The sequence below is a fragment of the Puma concolor genome, chromosome D1, assembly GCF_028749965.1.
Source record: "Puma concolor isolate L17-30 chromosome D1, mPumCon1.1.hap2, whole genome shotgun sequence".
Classification (NCBI taxonomy): domain Eukaryota; kingdom Metazoa; phylum Chordata; class Mammalia; order Carnivora; family Felidae; genus Puma; species Puma concolor.
In genome coordinates, this window is record NC_141676.1 from 48,902,902 (window position 1) to 48,926,756 (window position 23,855).

The 23,855-nt window shown below is 44.8% G+C and overlaps 2 protein-coding genes across 9 annotated transcripts in view; one reads left to right on the plus strand and one right to left on the minus strand.

Annotated features, from left to right (window-relative positions):
• AMPD3 (adenosine monophosphate deaminase 3) overlaps nucleotides 1-20,315 on the minus strand; it is a 60,335-nt gene extending 40,020 nt beyond the window's left edge. The window contains exon 1 of one of the 8 annotated variants that reach the window (XM_086677986.1): nucleotides 20,297-20,315. Coding sequence is in view for 1 of the 8 variants with exons in the window: in XM_086677987.1 (XP_086534113.1) it covers nucleotides 1,571-1,595 (25 nt within the window). In the remaining 7 variants the exon portion in view is untranslated. The other 7 variants (XM_086677993.1, XM_086677991.1, XM_086677990.1 and 4 more) reach the window with 7 other exon arrangements.
• Nucleotides 2,506-22,180, plus strand: LOC147576660 (uncharacterized). The gene is made up of 6 exons (XM_086676404.1): nucleotides 2,506-2,661; nucleotides 3,809-3,879; nucleotides 5,563-5,671; nucleotides 6,197-6,310; nucleotides 6,448-7,262; nucleotides 19,620-22,180. Exons 1-6 carry the CDS (start codon nucleotides 2,506-2,508, stop codon nucleotides 19,681-19,683), a joined length of 1,329 nt encoding a protein of 442 aa, XP_086532530.1. The 3' UTR covers nucleotides 19,684-22,180.
• The last annotated feature ends 1,675 nt before the right edge of the window (nucleotides 22,181-23,855 follow it).

A 23,855-nucleotide genomic window follows, 5' to 3' on the forward strand; every position in this document is an offset into this window, starting at 1 on the left:
TAAAGACAAGGGCTGGAAGAGAGACACATACTCGGATGACCAGATAACAGGACTGCATGTGTGAGGCAGTATCTGACTTTGATCACTGATGCTGTTATAATGTCATTTTAACAAACACAAAGAAGATAGAAAGAACATAAATATTTTTTAATGTTTATTCATCTTTGAGAGAGACAGAAAGAGAGACAAAGTGTGAGCAGGCGAAGGGCAGAGAGAGGGAGACACAGAATCCGAAGCAGGCTCTAGGCTCTGAGCTGTTAGCACAGAGCCCAATGTGGGGCTCGAACCCACCAAACGCGAGATCATGACCTGAACCGAAGTTGGACGCTCAACCAACTGAGCCACCTAAGTGCCCCAGAAAATAAATAGACTGAAGAGGTTTTTTTAATGAAAGGAAACTAGGAAGAAAATCAAACTTCTACATCCCAGGTTTTGGTAATTAGGGTCCTCTCCCACCTAATCCACATCAGACACTGGCCAGCTAAGGGAATTAACAGCATTGAGATCCATCTCTGCATTAGCTCTTGCCCTGGACAGAAACTGTCCCCCACCACCTTCCTACCCCATAGCCCTTTCCCCTACAAACACACCCAGGCCTGACACAGCCCACCAGGCCTCCTCAGAAGTGGGCATGGGGTAGAGGGTCCTTTGTGCCTGAGGGCTCTTATGACAGACTGCCATGTCTTTCCATGAAGCATTTTCACCTCGCTGAAGTCAACTAAACATACATTTTGGGATGCATCTTTCTACAAAAGATCTTCTTTTCTCTTTAAATAGTTTAAACCAGCCTTTTCCCACCGTGGTTCCATGAAAGGTCAACACTTGTTGCTGGTGAAACAGGTCCTGTGGTCAGTTAGCAGGAAGATGCTATATCCCACAGTTCCTCACCCCAGATTCCCAAGGCACATCAATGACCCGAGGATAGGATCATATAGCAACATTTCCCCATAGAGATAGATTCCTTTCGTTGCAGAAGCCATATCAATCTCTTGCAGAATTATTACCAGTGTCTTCAATAAGTGGTGAAGACTTCACTCCATACCTTAGTATAGATCAAGTAACCCAGCTGGGGTGCTGGGCTAAGTCAGTGAGCCTTAGGAGCCCATTATACATCTGTCTTCCGGACAGCTCCCTCCTGCCAACCCTCCCTCCACAGCCCGGCTCTCTTCTGAGACCTAGAGACACCTGGCAGGGCAGGCTTATGCAAGGAAAGCCTGCTCTGTAGATGCCAAGCAGTTTCAGCTCCAGCTGCTTCTTCAAGCCTGGCTTTTACCCGTTTGTCAACCGTTTGTCAGCTGAAGCCGGCAGGCTTGGGAGGCTTAACCATAAATTCAATCAGCTAGGGATACAGCTTATCTCACTGTTACAAATGACACCCTGTGACGAGCTTAAAGAAGTGTCACAAAGTTAGAAAGCTATAAAATGCCACCATTTCAACCAACAGTTATTTTTCATGGCATCATAGCCCCTCCAGAATGGAAGCACAGTACCACTCAAATCCCCTCCTTACACAAATGAAGCTGTTTCTTGCTCTTGCCAGGCTCCCACTCTCAGAACCCATGACACAGACCTGAGCCTGGGGCTGGAGTCTCCATGGCTGATCCTGAGCATGCCACACAGGCGAGGCCCTCAGGCCATGGGCCGTGTATGCCCGGAAGGCTGAGCTGAGTCCGTGTGAGTGCAGCTGGCTGGGTCCTGTCTGCTGCTGCTGGGGTGGGAGGTCTCTGTTTTGCATATCTGTGAGCTGCCGTGAGCAAGAGCAGGAAGTGCCTGGGCTGGAAATTCTTCCATGAATATGAAATGTAAGTGGAAAATTTCCAAGACTCCTAAAGGGCCCAGGTAATGCCAGCTATCCATAGCTGCTGCGTGCTGAACGCGGTGTCCTGGCCCTGTTCTCAGCCCTCTCCAGAGCAAGACACAAAGCCGCTGCCCCAACACAACAGTTCATTCAGCCTTTCTGACCTGACCGAGCACAGAAGATAAGCCACAGCCTCCCTCTAATGCCCAGACCTCTGAAAGCCAAGCAGGAACGTGCCACACCGTCACCCTTGCTGCTTCCTCAGGCCTGGCCTGGTGACCAGGTTCATTCTACCAAGGGGATTGTCTACGGCACAACCTGGCCTGCCTTCCCTCACAAGGCCCCCCAAAGCAACCTCCCTGAAGGCACCCCAGCACTGACAGCAGTGGCACTGAGCCCAGTTATCAATAGAGTTCCTCCTCTCCCTCCTCCTCTAAAAGAGCAAGGGCTTTGAACAGCTCCCTCCTTTCCCAGGAAAGGGACAGTGACTCTAGGAGAGGAGACTCCTTAGTACAGGAGCAGTCTAGGATGAAAAGCTGCCATGCCTTGTCCCACTCCTTCCTTTCTTCCCTGAAGGAATCTGACATCACAGGTGACTGGGCAGCCTGGACAGGCTCTACCAGATCCCGAGTACATGAGCATATGCGTGCACGTGCACACACACACACACACACACACACACACACACACACACATGGAAAAGAAGCATGTCCCTCTTGACCCCCCCTGAGCCCACCTGCCCCGTCCTCCCCTCTTACTGCCGCTGTCTGCTCCCACGAGGGCCTCCAGCTCTGACTAGCCTCCTGGGCACTGGCTGCACTCGGCCACCCTGCCACCAGCAGCTGCTGCTCTCCCTGGGAATGGTAGAGCTGCCTCAAGTGACCCACAGGATCAGTTCTCTAAAAGCAAGCCTCAGAACCCACACAGTGACTTAGACAAATGGTACGGGTCTGGGAAATAACCGTGAGCAAAATGGCTATTTCTGTGGTGCTGTTGAAATCCTGGGGACAAGAGCCCAGAAAGGATGGGTCAGTTGTTTACCAGGAGGCTAGCTCCAGCCCTGACTTGGGCCTGAGTCACCTCCTCATGTCCAATTGTGAGATTGTGCCTTCCTAAGCCCACATAATGATTCCTGTGTGTGCAGAGCAGGATTACAGGGTTGACACATGATCCTCGGGCTGTTGCTGGGCTTTAGCTACCCAGAGATTATGACCCACCTGTCCTCACAGCTGTTTCATAAACACTGCGATCAGCAAGCTACAAGCAACCTAGGGGGAGGGGGATATTTATTCATTAAATAATTGAATGAACTTAAAGCATAGGGGGAAAAGGTCCAAGCCCTTAGTACTGCTCTGTCAGAGGGGAGGTGGGGCAAGGGATTCCTTCCTTTTGGGGGAGGAGGAGGTTCAATTGGGGCTGTAGTGGGAGCATCCTAGCCCATGCATCTGAGAACCTACCTGGATCCAGTTCAGGGAATTCTATTCTGCACCTGTAACCAGACCATAGATAGCCTCAGTCTAAACAAGCATTTTCCAAAGCGTAGTCTATAGAACATAAAAGGACAGAAGATGGGGTGCCTGGGTGGCTGAGTCGGTTAAGCATCTGCCTTCAGCTCAGGTCATGATCTCATGGTTTGTGGGTTTGAGTCCCACGTCCGGCTCTGTGCTGATAGCTCGGAGCCTGGAGCCTGCTTCAGATTCTGTATCTCTTCTCTCTCTCTCTCTCTCTGTCTCTCTCTCTCTCTCTCTTTCTTGATGCCCCTCCCCCACTCATGCTCTGTCTCTCTCTCTCAAAAACAAATAAACATTAAAAACAATTTTTAAAAAAAGGACAGAAGGCTTGGAAAATGCTGCACACAATAATCCCTTACGGGGATTCATGCACAATCTCTACTAGCAGAGAGTCCCATAGTAAAGAAAGCTGTTTGACTTTGTTTAGCCCAACACACCTATTTGACCCTCTGACCATAACCACCATAGGAAAAAACACCTATTAATATCCGTGGCATAGGCTTTGGAAAATGCCTTCCGCTTTGAGCCTTCATTTTCCAACATAGAGAAAACTGCCTTCCTGAGGCCCAGGTAGGGGTGTGAGACTCACTCCATTAGGTCTGGACAGAGATGGGCAGCAGCCCAGCGAAGGTAACGTAGGTGGGGACAATGGCCAAGGGTCCTGCTAGTGCCAAAGAGATAGAGGACCCTCCAGAACAGTGGCAGTTTATGAGGAAAATGTGGCTTGTCTTGGGAGGGCGAACTTTGCTCATGACCTCACAAATCCATCTTGAGCTTAATATGTCACTGCTCCTTGTGGCCCAGAAGTCTCCCTGGACTAAGGAGTACTGGTCTCAAGCTCAAAGACTTATTTCTTTTTTGAATAAAAACTAAGACAATCTATGACAACCGGGCCCAGGGCCTGTATCTCCTTCCCAGGAGACCAGACTGCATCACTTTTATCACTTAAGTGCCCCTCACAAACTCCAAGACAGGAAAGGCTAGAATCAAATTATGTCTCACCAAGGAATATATTACTCTCCCTTTTTCTGAAATGATGCTTTGAGCTTTCTGATAGGAGTTGATTTTCCTTCTTTGTCTTCCTGAGGTGTGCATGACTCACACGGCAGTTGGACAAAAGGGTTCCACCTGTTAAAAATCAGCTCCATGACAGATCTTGTTCATCTCATTCACTATTGTATCCCCATGCCTAGAATATAGTGGGTATCAATAAATATTCCTTGAATGAATGAATGCATGCATAAAATAATGAATGAGTGAATAAGCTAAGTGATTAATCCATCTATGGGGATGTCAAGAGTCAGTACAGTATATGGTTAAGTATATGGACTCAAGCCAGACTACCTAGGGTTTGAATCCTGTTCCACAACTTAACTGCGTGACCTTGAGCAAGTTACTCAATTTCTCTGGCTTAGTTTTATTCCCTATGAGCACCAACCTCATAGGTTGTCATGGCAATTAACTTAGTTAGCATATGTAAATATGCTAGAATAACTTAGTTAGCATATGTAAATACGCTTAGAATAGTGCCTGGCACATAGTATGTGCTTTATATCATAAAGTTATTTATCAACATCATCGTCATCATGGTATCCAGTACAAGACAGAGTCCAACTGGGAAAACAAAACATGAAGTTTCATCCAGACACTGAGTCCTTTTATTCAACATTATTTATTGAGCACTGTTGTGTGCCAGGCACTCTCTCAAGCTCCTATTTGGGAGCAATGAGAAGGAAACCACGTTTAAATGTGAAACCAGATCAGGAGAAATAGCTTCCTCCTCTAGGATTGATACTTCTTGCTGACTTTGTATGGCTAGTGCTCCAGCCATGAGCCCATCTTCCTATGCCTTAGCCCCTTGTATATCAAAGCCCAAAGATATGGTCTGCTCTCCTTGATACACAGCCAGCACTCAGAAGATCTAAGAGATTAATATATTCAAGGAAAGAACCAGGACAGCCATGAGTAGCTTTAGGAGAGTATAGGTATCTACTTGCTTAATCCTAAGGCTGTATTTTATCTGCCCATGATATTTTCAATATCTGGGATTGATTTTGAGGCCATTTGAAGAGTGATTCGCCTAGTGTAAGGACAAGAAAAATAGGCCTCATCTCTAAAAGAACTTTTTGACCTAGCTGAAAGCTACTCATCCCTTATCTAGGATCTCAGAAGGATTGAGGGTATGCTGAGGAAGGGGCTAAGAGGTCCAAGAGTCTCCTAGCAACCCATTGATGCAAACTCCATGATTCTTAGGGCAGCGGGGTACCATCATCTTCACAGCAAGCCAGACCCTCAGAGTTTTACCCAGAATTATAACCAGGCCAAGCTCATTACTCCAAACCTGCTGTCAACACTTGGAGAGGTGAGAGCTGATAGGGGCTCTGTCTGACTGGCTCAGTAGCTCAACTACCACTCAGCATTGATGCTTCACAGCCAGGGGAGGAATTTCTCCCATGAGAGCTCCAGCTGCTGACAGCTCTTCCCTGAAGCTGGCCAATTGTTAGCCACCACGTCAAGGGGGATAGCCAACATGGGCTCAGGACCACGCTAAAATTCCTTCCTCGCAGCTTTCACCTGGCTTCTTTGCTAATTTGTCACCCCCAAGCTTCCAGATACACACAGAGACCTAAAAATTTGAGGAAATGACACTGTAGTTAGCAAGCCTCTTCTATTCCACAGTCCCTCGAAATTCACCCCAGAGGCCTCTGCCAGCCAAGAAGAGCGTGGGAGCTCCACTGGCAAAGCAGCTACCAGGAAGTGCAAGGGCAGAAAGCAGACTTTCAGAGGCCAGTACATGTCCCATGGTGGGAGACAGCCAAAAGACGTAAGGATGAAGGCCTCAACTGAACCCATCACCCTGCCATTCTGTCCATTCCCCTGCCTTTAGGTGGAAGTCCACCCCAGCAGTGGGCATCTGGCCAGTCCTCAAGCACCTAGAAACTTGTCCGGGAGCTTAAGTGGCGGCATGTCCCTTAATTTCTCTAAACCTTGCGAATCGAATGTAGGCCGCCAGGGAGCTGAGATGAGGCTGGCTCACCTGAGGTCTCTGGAGCTCAGGCCACTGCAGAGAGAGAGGCAGGAATACAGGCAAGAACCCAGGCAGGGCTGAGTCCGGGGTCAGCGCCGTCGCCAGAGTAGGCTGGGAAGCCCAGAGCCGAGATTCCGACCTCGGGGCACTCCGACTCGCGTCCTGGGCAGCAGGGGCCTTGGGCCCAAGGTCAGCAGCGCAGCATCGAGCGCACTCATCCGGTTCGGGTGCCAGGGCCCTGCCGTGGGCCCGCAGGGGGTGGCACTCAGGGCTGGAGCGCAGGTGGCGGCACTGAGCAGGGCACACGGCGAGCGCCGCGGAGGGGCTGCCCGGCACCGCAGCGGGCTGGGGCCGGGCCGGGGCCAGGCCGCGCCCCCCCCCCCCCCCCCCCCCCGCCTGCTCACCGGGAGCCCACGGTGCAGCCCCGCGGCAGGGGTGTGGACCGAGCGTTCTGCGGCAGCGGCGCCGCGGAGCTCAAGCGCCCGCGCTGCCGTACCTCCGAGGCCCCGCGCCGGCCGGGCGGGAGAAGGAGAGCCGCCTCCTCGCGGAAGAAGCCCAACAGCCGCGCGCCGCCCCAGTCGGTGCCCTACCTGGGCGCGGAGCGGAGAGGCGACGAGCGGGCAGCAGAGGAGCAAGGGGCGAGCCGCCGCCGCCGCGCAGGTTCGCCTGCCCGCCGCTTGCCAACCAGGCCTGCCCGCCGCTACCTGAGGCGCCGGGTTGGCGCTGCCAACAGGAAACTTGAGAGCGCCAGGGGCGCGGCGGCCGCCCTGTCCGCCGGCCGGAAACGCGCCCGCCGCAGCCCGGGGTCAGGCTCCAGCCGGGCTCCTCCGACCTCGCCTCCCCTGCCACCCGCCGGGCCCGGAGAGCGCTCCCCGCAGTGTTCCGGCTCGCCCGAACCTCCTCCCCGGCCAGGACGTTTCTCAAGGTAAGAGTCTGGGGCCACGGCCCCCAGACAGGTGACTTACTCCCTGTAGCTGAGCGGACCTGAAAGCATCGGCTTTCCGTCTGGTCCCTTGATCACCTTCCTGCCCCTCCCAGCACGCGCGCACACACACACACACACACACACACACACACACACACACACACACGTACGCACATACACACACTCACATACTCCTCCAACACTCTCCAGCTTACACACCCGCCCTTCCAAGTCCCGACCGACCTCCTAGTTGCTAAATCCAATGGGTGCCGTGTAGCCCCTTCTTCCCCCCTCCCCTGCATTTGAACCTACTGACCACACCTTCCTCCCTGGAGCGCTAGGCGTACAAAAGTTTCCAGAGTTGGCGCTTGCCGCTTTCTCTCCAAATTTTCTACTTAGCTTGGTGACTGCAGCTTCTTGGCCTCCAAGGCTTGGCTTTTCCTTGTGGTGTGCCCCCCCCCCCCCGCCCCCGGTCCCACAGCTGCCTGTCTCCTCTGTCCTTCTGCGGGCCCATCCAGTCCTCCGGTTTTAACAACCTCCCGACTGCTACCGACTTTTGAACCTCATCTCCAGCCCAGGAAGTCCTAGAGCTGCGGATAGCACATCAGTTTCCTGGGGTCCATCTCCACTAGAGGTTTGTAGGCCCAAACTCAAACTCCTAATTTCCTCCCAAGAACATGCCAGAACCTGCCTCTGCTCCCGTGTTTCCTGTCTTAGTGATAGCACCACCTCCCACACCCCAGGCTGTACTGCGGGGGCCATCCTTGACTCTTTCTCCTTTTCATCTCGCACATCAAATTTGTCACCAAAGGAGGAAATGGAACTAGTCATTAGTGAGCACCCACTGTGTCCTCACTGTGCCAACTGTTGTCACATGGCTGCCTCATCTAAGTACCAGGTTTTATTCCTTCTAACTGGCAGCCTGATATTTACAATTTACTTATTTATAAATGATACAAACATGCAACTGTATTAATATATTATGTATTATAAAGCACACCTAAAACTGCCAAAGGATGTGGTAAAGATGAAGATACTTCATTTTTTAAAAATAAAGTTTATTTATTTTTGAGACAGAAAGGGAGAAAGCATGAGTGGGGAAGGGGCACAGAAAGAGGGAGACAGAAGATCCCAAGCATTCAATGCTGTCAGCACAGAGACCTACGGTGAGGGTTGGGGGGAGGGGTGGGGGCTTCAACTCAGGAACCATGAGATCACGACCTGAGCCCAAGTCGGATGCTTAACGGACTGTGCCCCCCAGGTGCCCCAAAGATACTTAATTTTTAATGAATGGTGAAATATATCTTTTTCCTTTCACTTTAAAGTTATTTGTGGGGTGCCTGGGTGGCTCAGTTGATTAAATGTCTGATTCTTGATATCAGCTCAGGGCATGGTCTCACGATTGGTGAGTTAAAGCATGAGTGGAGTTCTGCGCCAGCACTGTGGAGTCTGCTTTGGATTCTCTCTCTCTCTCTCTCTCTCCGTCTGTCTCTGTCTCTCTCTCCCCCCCCTCCCCTGCTTACACAATCTCTCAATATAAATAAGCATTAAAAATTTTTAAAGAAAGTTATTTGCAAAAACCTGTTGAGGGAGAGTAACAGGATTAAAAATGGTTTTAATAAATCTTAGTTTAGTATTTTATGAGACTACAAAGTATGCTTTTTAAGTTCAGGTAGTGTCAATACTTAGTCCTAATGGTTGTTGTTGCCCCCTGCCAAAAAGATATCTCACAAAGATAAATAGACCCAAAAAGAAAAATTCTTTGACTACACTTACTAAATCACCATTCTCTGTTTAAATCCCATCTACCAATTTCACAAATGTGAAATTCCACCAGAAGATTCTTCTTTCTCCATGAAGCCCACATTCTCTATGATGTTGTCATCAGTTATTTGTGTGAATATTTTTAACAACTCTTCATCTGGAAGATTATAAAATGTATTTAAAAGTGTATTTCTTAATTTTGAAGACTATGGTTAGCACAGTCCATATACATGACAATGACATTTCATTTTGGCATTAAAATCACATGAAAATGGAAACAGTTCCAAACATCAGTTTTCAAAAGTCTTTCCCTTTAACATGGTTCTTTTAAAACACAATTATATTCATTGGGAAAATATCACCTTTATCTGAAGGGATACATTGTATGTGTGCGTGTGTGTGTGTGTGTGTGTGTGTGTGTGTGTGCACGTGCACGTATGTCTGCAGGCATCTGTGACAATCACAACCCAGCACATCAGAGGTCAACAAATTTGGAATACTTGTCCTTTTGTTAAACTCATCTTTAAATTCCACAGCTTTTAAATTCTCTGCCTTGAGATAATCAGTAAACAAAGATTTCACAGTCTCATTCCACATTTCATTGCAAAGTATTGTAAAGATTCTACTGTATTTTAAGACTTTGTTTCAAATCAGTCATACTATGGGCATCATATAGTGTTTTGTGCTCTTCTAACTTCAATTACAATAAAGAAATTATAATTTGTAAATGAATGATACAATTGATGAGTTTCACCCCTCCCTGCTCCCAACTCCCAGTTTTGTATTCCAGTCAGGGCAGCCATTCCATCAGTGGTTACTTTTACACATAAAAACTGCAGCATGTTATAAGCCATTCACATTGTAAACAATGTCTCTCCTTTAGTAGGTCACAAGAAGCATTTCTTTATGAATGCCATCGTTGAAAATTATGGCAAAGATGTAAAGGGAAACATGTCTGCAACTTGCATCCAACCATATAGCCAACCTCCAAACACCCCCAGCAGCATCAACCAGCCTCTTCTCCATGCTTTCGCCACCAGTGGCAGACATCCTGAGTCCTCTCCTCTCATCTGCCCCATGCTCCAGTCATTCAGACTTGAACATCCTGGAGAGCACTGGGATCAGAGCTGTGGGTTACCTCCAGCAGTGCTCTGACTCCTAATACCACTGGGTGTGGGTGTTATTTGAACATTTCTGGCAGCCCAGAAGTGTTTGGGATCTTTACTCCACCCTCCACCCCCACTAATGCTCTCCTCTGGGTGACATTGTACACATACATCCAAGATGGGTATGGCAGCCTCCAAATACCCAACTTCTCTTTCTCCTTTTACAGTCTCCGGGGCTATAGAAGCCAAAATCTTCCTCCCAGGAGACAATAAGAAAGGGGCTCTGCTTCTGAGTGCTTTAGCAGAACCTCATCAAATACATCTAGTTTTCAAACCAAAGTGCCCTAGAGCCTTCTACTAATTGAGTGGACTGAAATCATGGCATATGGTCTGACAACAGGCAGAAATAGGTCTCTCGGAAGAGTACATGGTGGCCGGAAGAAGATTGCCCAGGGCAGTGCTCCTGGCTCTGGACACAGAAGGGCATTGTGGCCCCTGCCGATGCTGTGGCATAATGGGAGGACACCTTCCCCCCCACCTGCCTCTCACTTCAATTTGAGGTTCAAATCCTTCCCCCAGGAATTTATGTCTCAGGTCATCAATCAGCCCTCAGCAAGCTAGAGATGGGCAGTGGGCAGAAAAGTGCCCTTACAGTTAATAGCTGTTTCCTTCTTTCTGAAATGGGTTTCTAGAAAGGAGGGAGACGACCCTGAGCAATTTGAAAATTAGTGTGAATTAGAGCTGGGACCTAGACCCATAGCATATGCACTTGGGGCCAGAAATGACGCTGTTGTGACAGGAAGCAGAGGGAGAGGGGAGAGCTGAGGAGTAGGACTGCATTGAGTCTTGGGGTGGCTAGAGACCTTGGGCTCAAAGCCCCTCAGTCATTCCTGTCTGCATAGTGCAGGAGGGTCAGTGAGTGAGTATTTGAACCTTGGGCCAGCAGCATATGAGCACAGAACACTCTCTCTTTCAGTAGGCAGGAGGGTGACACTCCCCGGGACATGCCCGTGTGCTCATAGGCACATGGTCTCTGTAGTTAACTTGAAGTTTAGCAATTAACAGTCCCTTTCCCCATCTAAGAATGGCCTGTTGTCTCTGCCTTTCCTCTAGGACTCTGCACAAGATTATTCTAGGCTATTTCTCCAGTTTACCACTAGCTCGTCCCCATGTCTGTGTGTCTTTCATACTCTCCAAAACTCCACCATCAGCCATTACACCATTCTAGCGAGACTGTGCAGCTGGACTTGTACAATGGAAGTCACAGCCTCAGACAGCCTTGCTCATTCAACCCATTGTCTGAACTCCCCAAATCATCTGCCTTCAACTCCCTTCATATTTTACGTTATAACTTGAAATTCAGATGTCAAATTCTAGCATGACTATGGCCCTCTAGAATTGGGAGGGGGGAGAATGTGGTGGGCAGAGTAGAGCTCACAGATGAGGCTGTGATTTCCATCTCCCAGATATGCAACCCCATTGCATAGCACACACATACACACACACACACACACGTTCCCCTTAGGTCATACTCATTCCCAAGATCCCTCCTGGCTGAAGCTTCTAGCATTCCTCCAACCCAGGTTGTCCTCTTCCTGATTCCTGTTAGTTCAGAACTGCCTGCCCAACCATTCAGTGAGTGATAGGGTTAAAGGCTGAGCCAGGGCAAGAGTATATAGCTGTCCTATCCCTCAGTATCTGCTTCCCAGTTGAGTATTAGACTCCCGACTGTACCATCAACACCCAATCCATCCTCAGCTCAGTGGGTTCTACCAGGGACATCTGGAGAAATGGGAACAGCTTAAATTGTATCAGAGGGAAGCATAGGGATTTTTCCAGTTCCTGAATTCCTGTTATTTGAATGAGCCTAACTCTGATCTCACTAAGAATAATAACACCTCTGGCTGAGGGAGGATGACTCTGCATAAGAATTTGATTTGGAAAATCAATATTTTAAAAATTGTGATGGCTGCACAACATTGTGAACATAATTAATGCCACTGAATTGTACATGTAAAATGTGCATGTAAAGTTGTACACGTTAAAATGGCAAGTATTATGTTCTATATGTCTTACTACAATAAAAAAATTGTTGAAAGAACAAAAAATATCAAAACTTGAATTTTTAAAAACCTGTTACTTCACAGCTCCACTGTTTCTTTGCATCATTAAGTGCAAACAGGGAAAATGGCTCTTTATCAGCTATCCAAGTATCCATAAACCTTCAGGAAAAGTGGTTTAAAAGATGGTCTGAGGGACCAAAGAAAGAAGAGTCATGTTCCATGCTGAAAGGACCCAGGAAAGAAAAGGAAGGGCAGTTCCCAGAAAAAAAAAGAGGAAAGAGTACCCAAAGGTTACTATGACACAGAAGTTCCTCCCAGGAATCTTCAGAAATCTTGGAGAGAAGGCTGGATAAGCCCCAAACAGCTCAAGGTGGACAGAAGTTCCCATTGCTCACGATTTTTCTAAAGACTGAGCCTTTGAGAAAGAGAAGTAAACCACTTGCATGTCACTAGTATCTATTCTCTGTCAACTGTTCCCAAAAGGTAAGCCTCAGTCACTGGTTCATCTGCATATTTCATGTCTACATCACATTCCAGATAATCCCCATTTGAGCCAATCAATTCCCATGACCTATGGCAAAGCTCAAATCCTTTCTAAATAAACATAGCCAAAGCTTGTGGCTTACCAATAATTTAGTATTCTCAAATTAATTGGAATTAGGTTCAGCTGAGGGTAAGGGTAACAGATTCCTACACTAGCAATGAGATAAATAAAAGTTTCTTTCTTTCACTAAATAGCTCAGAGTTGGGAATTATGGACACTTGACGAATCCTTGGACTTCTTCCAGCCACCACCCTACCATCCCTCAAGTGTGGCCCTCATCCTTGTGGGAATTAACCATCCCCCTTCCTTTGCTAAGAGCCTATAGCTAGATCTTCAGCCGTTACATACATGTTTCATGGAGCAATAAATGAGGAAAGATCATATGGTAATTCTATTTTTAGTTTTTGATCAACCTTCATACTGTTTTCCATAGTGGTGCATCATTTTGCATTCCCACAACAGTGTGCAAGGGTTTTAACTTCTCCACATCCCCACCAACCCTTGTTGTCTTTTGTTTTCTTGAGACTAGCCATCCTGACATGTGTAAGTTGATATTGTGATTTTGATTTGTATTTCCCTGATGATTAGTGATGTTGAACATCTTCATACACCTGTTGACCTTTGACAACAATGCTACAATTAACTTGATTACAAGAGACCTAAACATTCTCTTCTTTGGAGAAATGTCTATTCAAGTCTTTAGCCCTTTTTAAAATCAGGTTATTAGGGTTTTGTGGGTTTTTGGTTTTTTTTTTTGTTTTTTTGTTTTTTTTTTGCTATTGAGTTGTATTGCCATATGATCCAACAATCTCACTTCTGCATATTTATCCAAAATAATTGAAATCAGGATCTCAAGAGATATTGGCACTCCCATGTTCATTGCAGCAGTATTCATAATAGCCAACATGTGGGTAAAACCTAAATGCCCATTGGTGAATGAATGGATAAAGAAGATGTGAAATATATATAGCATGGAATGTTATTCAGCCTTTAAAATGAAGGAAATTCTGCAATATGTGGCAAAATGAATGAATCTTAGGGAATTATGCTAAGTAAAATAAGCCAGTCACAGAAGGACAAATGCTTCATAATTCCACTTATAAGAGTTATCTAAAATAGTCAAACTCATAGAAGCAGAGAATATAATGGTGGTTGCCAGGGGCTGGGGGAGGAGGAAATGGGAAGTTGCTAATCAACATGTATAAAATTTCAGTTATGCATGATAGAAGAACTCTAGAGATCTTGCTGTTCAACATGATGCCTATAGATAACAATACTGTGGTGTAGACTTAAAAATCTGTTAAGACAGTAGATCTCATGTTGAATGTTCTGAATGGAAGGAAGGAAGAAGGAAGGAAGGAAGGAAGGAAGGAAGGAAGGAAGGAAGGAAGGAAGGAAGGAAGGAAAGAAGGAAGGAAAGAAGGAAGGAAAGAAGGAAATGGAAGGAATGAAAACTAAAAGTAAGAGGGTATGTAGCAAATATCTTTTAATGAAGCCACCATATCACACTTCCACTTATCCCCCATTGACCACACTGAGCAACCCTGTAGCATCACTGACCAATGACATTGGTATTTCTTTTCTCATATATAACTCTGCCAAGGCATAGCCCTCCTTTCCAAATACAACTGCCATTGATTTTCATGCTTAACTTGATTATAACAGGCTTAAAACCTCACATCAAAGAAAGCAGAGAAAAATATCAACACAGCGCAGTTAGACATCCTCACCACCTCAGAACTTCTCCAGATCAATCTCCGTGCACCATGATATTTGCATGGTTGTAGGAGTCACTCCAAGATCCAAGACCTCTGAGTTAAGTGAGATCCTTTTGGCAATTTGGGGGGAATCAAAGGAGTTATTTTTCTCTCATGCTATGAGGGCAGGATTCTACCTGATTAAAGTCTTCACTACCCTTCCTTATCAAAAATTGATGTCAGCAGTTACCATGCTGGTGTTTCATGCTCCCACTCCACTAGTGTGGTGTCAGAATGTCTTTACACAGAGAAATGCAGGAAATATAGGCCCAAGGTTACCAGAATTATGTTATGCTTCACTTCCTCTTCCTTGGGAAGCCAGTCTTAACATGGCGTGCTTTAAAAGTTCTTCAGGCAGTCACCTATGAAATACCTGTTGAGCATCTGGCAGGTGTCAGGCACTGGGTTTTAGAGAAACAATGGTGATCAGAACACAGCCCTTGCCTTCATGGAGGTTATCAGCTAAGAAGCAAGACAGGACATTGATCAAATGACCACATGAAAGCACGACTTACATGCTTATACTATCTGTGAAGGAACAGTACAAGAGTTATATCAGAGCATAACAAGAAAACCTGACCTTCTTCCAGGTATGAGGAAGGAGAAGAAGTTTCCAGACATTGGAAACAGCATGTGCAAAGGCCCTAGAGAATTTAGGAGAACAACCTAAGCCATTTCCCCTCCACTTTATTTCTGTCCTGTATTCATGATTGCACATTCTAAATTTACACAGTAAAAAACTCAATTTCCAATGTCTATAAATCCCTTAGTTTACTAAGGGAAGTACCACATGACCTGGGTAAATAAAACCAGATTTAGTGTTCTAGGGTGGTGTTTTGTTTAATCAACTTTCCTAACCCCTGTCACTTTTCCAGTATTTGTTAAATTTATAACAAACCTGTTATAAAATTCCTCATGCTCACCCTCCCCAACTCTTTGTGTTTTCTGAATAATTCCAGTACTGCCTCTCTCAAACATTCCTTCCATGTGAGTATATTCTGAAAGTCAGTGGAGAAGAATGTCCTCCCTATGCTGTTTTGTAAGCATATTCATTTCTTCCACCAAATTTGTAGAGGGGCTCACTGGTGTTAGACCCTGTGCAGGCACTCCGACCAGGTATGCACCCTACTCCTTCCTCATGGGCTCAAAACTTAATACTTATCCTCCCTGAGTCTGCCCTCCTGATTCTGCTCCACAGAGCAAGTGGAATTAGATCTGGGTGATTCATGGTCCTGGGCTATGGTCTTTATTTACCCTTTCTGCCTCCTAGTAGAGCCACCCCACCCTGCATGGAATCAGATCTATCTAATCTCTATCCATCCCAACATTTCAGGGCTAAATGCATGGCCAGATTCCATTCCCACCAGGGACCTCTGAAGTAGGACGATGAAATCACAATCTCTGTCCTTACCTGTTGTGCCTTCCTCACACACCTCCCTTCAGGTATCCACCATTTAAACCTCATCCTCATCCTCTATCTCCAGAGCTGGTTGCTGAGAGCCAGGGTCCCACGGGGCTTCCCCAGAGCCATCAACAGAATAGCACTGTGTTGGTAATGTCCTAGCAGCAAACGGATGGTATATTCATATCGAGATAATTGATATAACAGATAATTTAATAGAAGGGCAATTTATGAAGATATGAGGTGTATGAAGATATGAGGATTTGTACAACATTCAAGGACTCATAACATCAAGGTGTTATCTTCCTGGGCCTGAAAGGGCAAGTTGAAAGAGCAGCAGCACTATTTACATGGCAGGCTTCCAATAAAGCCAGACTCTCGGTGATCTTAATTGTCTCATTACAAGGTCAACTTCTTTAGTCCTGCCAGTCCTCTTCCTCACAGCCTTATCTATGTATGCAGACCCCTCGCTAAGCCCCTATGTAGGGGTTACTCTTCAGCATAGGGTTTTCCTGTCTCTAACCTGGCCTGAAGGCCTTCCTATGAACCTGATGGCTGCAGACACCTGGCTGAGCCCACCTGCCCCTGTAGGCTCTGCTCTGAAACCAAGGATCTGGAAACAGTGCTGAGTTACCACTTTGGCCCTCTGACCTCTCTTGCATTTTGGTTAGCTGGTGACTAGTACTCGATCAGGCTAACACTGAAGTCATGGCCAGTTCTTATGGCAACTCTTTAGACCCTCCTTTTCCAGACAAACATAGTTTGGTTCAGCTGCCTGGTTCAGTTACTCAGGCAACTGTGTCCAATCCGTTTCCAGGGTTATCCACCATTGGGGAGGAGGGAGGGAAGATCTTTCCACCATCCCTTCCCTGTCCTCTGTGGGCCACTGTTGCAGAGAACACAAAGGAAGATGGCTTATACTCTGGTTTCTCTTCAAATCGTATAAATCTTTCGCCTTTTACAAAGGAAGATGGCTTGATACTCCCACAGAAATTTCAGTGAACTTGCCATGCTTTTACCCCCTTTCCATTATAGCCCCTCCGTCTGAGGTGGGGCCAGGACGATGTGAACCACATTCATAGGCTGGACCCTTTCCCATGGGTTCCTACATCCTTCTGCCAACAGACTGCTGCCTGCCCCACTCCCTACAACTGCTCCAGACACACCCAGATGCATCTGAATCTGGCAGTCCTGGTTCTCAGGACACCAGGCTGTCCCACCAGAACCATGGCTCTGTTACAGTTTGGTTAAGTGACAGGTTTGTCCAAGCAGTGACTCCGCAGATTTTCTGAATATCCTCCTTTCTGTTCAGCTGTCAGTGCTGAAGTCATGCAGCCCGATTTGTTCAATGTTTTCTGTCTGGTGCTTGGGATTTCAGGAATTTGCATGTCCTTCTTATACCCCTTAGGACTGATCATTGAGTTTTTAAAGAGGAAAAAAAATGTGAATGTACAATAATGTTTACCAAGATCATATATGAATATAGTAAATACTCATGATAGAAAATTAAGTCATAAAAGGAGGGTGCAGAGCAGAATTTCAACTATGTGAAAAATAAAACAAATGAAATAAAAGAAGCAAAAATGTGGACATATAAAGAAAGTAGTAAGAAGACTTTAAAATACAACTCTAGGTCCTGGGGGAAAATCTTCTGCACTCAGAGTCCCTACTCTGACCATCCATCAGGCTGCCCACAGCCACCTCTCTGCCACAGACCTCTGGATGTGCTCTGATCAGTAGAAAAGACACTATGACCAGGAATTTTGTTTTATCCAAAGTAAGGAAAAGCTGTATGTAGAAGTTGGAGAGTTTGGGGTGCTCTGGAATAAAAGGTATGTGAAGAAGAGAGAATATGAACCAGAAGAGAAGAGTCTAAACAGAGAAGAGAACCCCAAATCTTGGCAACAGGGCAACGCCAGACTGCAAAGACAATGAAAAATTCCCTATGGGAGGGAGGGGAAGGCATATTACATGTAATGTTGTTTCTGATTGTCTTCTGTGCTGTAATACCCCTTCACAATCTCCCCACATCTTCAGTGAAAATGTTTTATAACAATAATCTCATAATATTGATATTTGGGAGTATGAAAGAATAGAGATCATAGCAAACTGTCATGCAAACCAACACAGCAACTGATATAAGACAAGTCCTCCTGTATCAGACAAGATAGGCTAGGCTATAGCAAACATATACAAAACAAACAAATAAACAAACCATATAGAAAACCCAGTAGCTAAACACATCAGAGCTAGGCTTCTTGCTGATATTACAAGCCAGTGCAGGCCAGGTAGCTCTCCTGCATGGCTTTCCTCCAAACAATGACTCAGAGATTCAGGCAGGTTCAATCCTACATTTCCACCATTAGGAGTCTCTCACTACTTGATGTGTGGGAGAAGGGAGGTGGTGTGGCCAGAAACACTACTAAAGCAGTACCTAGAAGAAAAGATATACCTTTACATTTTTATATTAAAAAATAAGAAAGGTTGAAAACCAATGATCTAAGATTCCAACTCAAAAGCTAGAAAAAGAACAGCAAACCCCCCCTCCAAAAGGAGAACAGAGGCAAAAAGATAGGAGCAGAAATCATTTTTTTAAAAATACACGCAACAGTAAATCAACAGTCAAAATCTTAATCTTTAACAGATTAATATAATTAATAACCCCCTAGCAAAAAAAAAAAATCTAGAGGGGGGGGAAAAAAGAGGCAAAGAGAGAACACAGATACCAAAATCAAATATTTAAAATGGGATATCATGGGGCATCTGTGTGGCTCAGTTGGTTAAGCATCCAACTTTGGATCAGATCATGATCTCACTGTTTTGTGGGTTCAAGCCCCGCATCAGGCTCTCTACTGTCAGCACAGAGCCTGCTTCAGATCCTCTGCCCCCACTCTGTCCCCCCCACTCACACTCCTTTGCTCACTCTCTCAAAAAATAAATATTAAAAAAATTAGCAGTAAAATGGGATATCGCTATGGATCTTCTATACATTAATAGGATAATGAGAGGATATAATAAACAACTTATGTAAACAAATTGGCACTCTATGTGCCCACATTTATGCCAATAAATTGGAAGATTAAAGTGAAATATACAGGTTCCCTAGAATACAATTTACCAAAAGAAGAAATTTTAAAATACCAATACCAATATCAAAGAAAGTGAATCTGAAATTAAAACTCTTCCCACAGAGAAAACTACAGCCCAAAATAGCTTCACAAAAATTTAAAGTACAAATAATGCTGATCTAAATAAGTGCATCCAGAGACTAGAGGAAGAGAAACATCCAAACTCATTTTTATAAAGCTTGCAAAACTTGATACCTTGATATTGGAAAGACATTAAGAAGAGAAAATTACTGACCAACACTGCAAGTTGGGAAATTTAAAGGAGTCCATGGTGGGGCACCTGGGTGACTCAGTCAGCTAAGCATCCGACTTCGGCTCAGGTCATGATCTCATGTTTTGTGAGTCTGAGCCCCACGTTGGGCTCTGTGCTGACAGCTCAGAGCCTGGAGCCTGCTTCAGATTCTGTCTCTCTCTCTCTCTCTCTCTCTGCCCTTCTCCTGCTCCCACTCTACCCCCCTCTCTCTCAAAAAAATAAACATTAAAAAAAAATTTTAGAGGAGTCCATGGTGAGCCCATATGGTGAGCAGTAACAATCTCCACCAAAGTATACTCTTCTGGTCATTAAACACTTGTTTGTTCCCTCTTCCCACAAGAAAACGCCTTCAACTGATCCTCAAGGAAGACAATGCAAAGTCCAATCTACCATTGCATTGGTGAAATCCCTGAAATCCCAACCACCGGACAGAAAACATTTAACAAATCGGGCTGCATGACTTCGGCACTGACAGCTGAACAGAAAGGAGGATATTCAGAAAATCTGCGGAGTCACTGCTTGGACAAACCTGTCACTTAACCAAACTGTAACAGAGCCATGGTTCTGGTGGGACAGCCTGGTGTCCTGAGAACCAGGACTGCCAGATTCAGATGCATCTGGGTGTGTCTGGAGCAGTTGTAGGGAGTGGGGCAGGCAGCAGTCTGTTGGCAGAAGGATGTAGGAACCTATGGGAAAGGGTCCAGCCTGTGAATGTGGTTCAATCTACCATTGTATTGCATAGTCCTCTCCATCAAGAACAGATAAAACTTCTCTTAGACTTGAAGACCTGTGAACTATAAAAGCAAGTTGTCTATCTCATGCCCATGCCAACCTACAAATGTGCAAAGTGGATCAGGCAAAAGATAACTTCAGTAAACAAATAAGCACACCCCTTCAGAAAGGCAAGACTGAGAGACCCCCCGTAGTCACCGTTCCACAGATACACTGGTATTACAATGCTGAAATACCAATGCTTCGACATCAGGGTTGCCTAGCCTGGAGCAGCGACTCTCTCACCATTATTATCCTTTGTGATCCTCTGCATCATCCTCTGGAGGGCTTCTTTCTGGACACTTATTCTCCTTGGCTACATATAAAGAGGGAGCTGGGGAGACTGCTCTTCCTAGGGGCAATGCAACTTCCTGCCAGAGGTTGTTTTATGGCTTAACTAACGAACTTGGGCTTTTTACACAAGCTTGTGGTTTCTTTGACAATACGGTTTCCTCAAAACATTGGTAAACTCTAATCTCTTGGCACCCAGACTGTTTCATTTGCCAGTATTCCTACTCAGTGTTCTTTTGTAAGACAGTCTTCGAATTTTCTTGTAAGATACAGTCTTACAATTGCTTTGGTAAGACATAATCTTCTGCCTCCTTGCCCCCATGCTCTCTCTTTCAATGTGATAGTGATTTCCTTGAAGCTGACTGGAACAAAGGAACACACATTTAATCAGATATTTTCCATGATTCACTATAATCAACTGAAACATCTTGAGCGTTTGTCACGCAGTGTTTTAAATTTCCATCTCTTACTGTTTAGGAGCTAGAAGCAGTCAGCTTTTCTAAGTCTGCTGGCCTCAGTATTCCAGGCTTTTGTCTATACCATTTAATTTCTACTGACAAAACAACCAAATATATTCTTTTTTAAATTTTATTCTTTTAATCTATTTTCAAGTTAGTTAACATATAGTGCACTCTTGGCTTCAGGAGAACCCAGTGATTCATCTCTTACATATGATACGCAGTGCTCATCCCTCCTTAATGCCCATCATCCATTTAACCTACCCTCCCCCCAAGCACCCCCTTCCAAAAACCCTCAGTTTGTTCTCTGTATTTAAGAGTCTTTTATGGTTTGTCTCCCTCTCTGTTTTTATCTTATTTTTCCTCCTCTTCCCCTATGTTCATCTGTTGGGTTTCTCAAACTCCACATACGAGTGAAATCATATGGTGTCTGTCTTTCTCTGATTGGCTCATTTCAGTTAGCATAATACCCTCCAGTTCATCCATGTTGTTGCAAATGGCAAGATTTCATTCTTTTTCATCACCAAGTAGTATTCCATTGTATGTATATACCACATCTTCTTAATCCACTCATCAGTTGATGGATATTTGAGCTCTCTGTATAATTTGGCTATTTATAGCACTGCTATAAACATTGGGGTTCATGTGCCCCTTTGAATCAGCATTTTTTGGATACTTTGGATAAATTCCTAGTAGTGCAATTGCTGGGTTGTAGGGTAGCTCTATTTTTAATTTTTTGAAGAACCTCCACCATACTGTTTTCCAGAGTGGCTGCACCAGTTTGCATTCCTACCAACAGTGCAAAAGGGTTCCCCTTTCACCACATCCTCGCCAACATCTGTTGTTTGCTGAGTTGTTAATATTAGCCATTCTGACAGGTGTGAGGTAGTATCTCATTGTCATTTTGATTTGTATTTCCCTGATGATGAGTGATGTTGAGCATCTTTTCATGTGTTTGTTTGTTTGTCATCTGGATGTTTTCTTTGGAAGAGTGTCTATTCATGTCTTCTGCCCATTTCTTCACTGGATTATTTGGTTTTTGGGTGTTGAGTTTGGTAAGTTCTCTATAGCTTTTGGATACTAACCCTTTATCCGATGTCATTGCAAATATCTTCTCCCATTCCATCAGTTGCCTTTTAGTTTTGCTCATTGTTTCCTTTGCTGTACAGAAGCTTTTTATCTTTATGAGGTCCCAGTAGTTCATTTTTGTTTTTATTTCCCTTGCCTCCACTTGACGTGGAGACACATCAAGTAAGAAGTTGCTGCAGCTGAGGTCAAAGAGGTTGCTGCCTGTTTTCTCCTCTAGGATTTTGATGGTTTCCTGTCCCACATTTAGGTCTTTCATCCATTTTGAATTCATTTTTGTGTGTGGTATAAGAAAGTGGTCTGGGGGCGCCTGGGTGGCGCAGTCGGTTAAGCGTCCGACTTCAGCCAGGTCACGATCTCGCGGTCCGTGAGTTCGAGCCCCGCGTCAGGCTCTGGGCTGATGGCTCAGAGCCTGGAGCCTGTTTCCGATTCTGTGTCTCCCTCTCTCTCTGCCCCTCCCCCGTTCATGCTCTGTCTCTCTCTGTCCCAAAAATAAATAAACGTTGAAAAAAAAAATTAAAAAAAAAAAAAAAGAAAGTGGTCCAGTTTATTTCTGCTGCATGTTGCTGTCCAGTTCTCCCAGCACCATTTGCTAAAGAGACTGTCTTTTTTCCATTGAATACTCCTTCCTGCTTTGACCATACATTTGTGGGTCCATTTCTGGGTTCTCTATTCTATTACATTGATCTATGTGTCTGTTTTTGTGCCGATACCATACTGTCTTGATGATTACAGTTTTGTAATACAGGTTAAAGTCCAGAATTGTGATGCTTCCAGCTTTGATTTTCTTTTTCAACATTACTTTGGCTATTCACGGTCTTTTGTGGTCCCATACAAATTTTAGGATTGTTTGTTCTAGTTCTGTGAAGAATGCTGGTGTCATTTTGATAAGGATTTCATTGAATGTGTAGACTGTTTTGGGTAGTATTGACATTTTAACAATATTTCTTCTTCCAATCCATGAGAATGGAATGTTTTTCCATTTCTTTGTGTCTTCGATTTCTTTCACAAGCTTTCTATAGTTTTCAGTGTACAGATCTTTTACCTCTTTGGGTAGGTTATTCCTAGGTATTTTATGGGTTTTGGTGCAATTGTAAATGAATAGATTACTTGATATCTTTTTCTGTTGCTTCATTATTGGTGTATAGAAATGCAACCGATTTCTGTACATTGATTTTACATCCTGCGATTTTGCTGAATTCATGTATGAGTTCTAGAAGGTTTTTGGTGGAGTCTTTCAGGTTTTCCATGTAGAGTATCATGTCATCTGAGAAAAGTAAGAGTTTGTCTTCTTTGCCAATTTGGATGTCATTTATTTCATTTTGTCCATTTCGTTTTGTTTATTTCATTTTGCTGAAGCTAGGACTTCCAATACTATGGCGAACAACAGTGGTGAGAGTGAACATCTCTTTTGTGTTCCTGATCTTAAGGGAAAAGTTCTCAGTTTTTCCCCATCGAGAATGATATTAGCTGTGGGCCTTTCATATATGGCTTTTATGATGCTAAGGTATGTTTCTTCTATCCCGACTTCTTTGAGGGTTTTTATTAAGAAAGGATGTTGTATTATGTCAAATGCTTTTTCTGCATCAATTGACAGGAACATATGGTTCTTTTCCTTTCTTCTATTAATGTGGTGTACCACATTGATTGATTTGCAAATATTGACCAGCCCTGCAGCCCAGGAATGAATCCCACTTGATCATGGTGAATAATTTTTTAATGACTGTTGAATTCGATTTGCTAGTATCTTGTTGAGAATTTTTGCATCATGTTCATCAGGAATATTGGCCTGTAATTCTCCTTTTTAGTTGGATCTTTGTCTGGTTTTGGAATCAAGGTAATTCTGCCTTAATATAATTGATTTGGAATCTTTCCTTCCATTTCTCTTTTTTGGAACAGTTTGAGAAGAATAGGTATTAACTCCGCTTTAAATGTCTGGTAGACATTCCATTTCTTTGCTGGTTATGGGT

What these genes read in the sequence shown, in the direction of transcription:
- LOC147576660 (XM_086676404.1), top strand. Translation starts at nt 2,506, where the DNA reads ATGTCCCTCTTGACCCCCCCTGAGCCCACCTGCCCCGTCCTCCCCTCT. An exon ending in CTAAACCTTGCGAATCGAAT is followed by an intron (nt 6,311 to 6,447) that starts GTAGGCCGCCAG and finishes TCGCCAGAGTAG; the next exon opens with GCTGGGAAGCCCAGAGCCGA. An exon ending in CGGCCAGGACGTTTCTCAAG is followed by an intron (nt 7,263 to 19,619) that starts GTAAGAGTCTGG and finishes TCTTCCCACAAG; the next exon opens with AAAACGCCTTCAACTGATCC.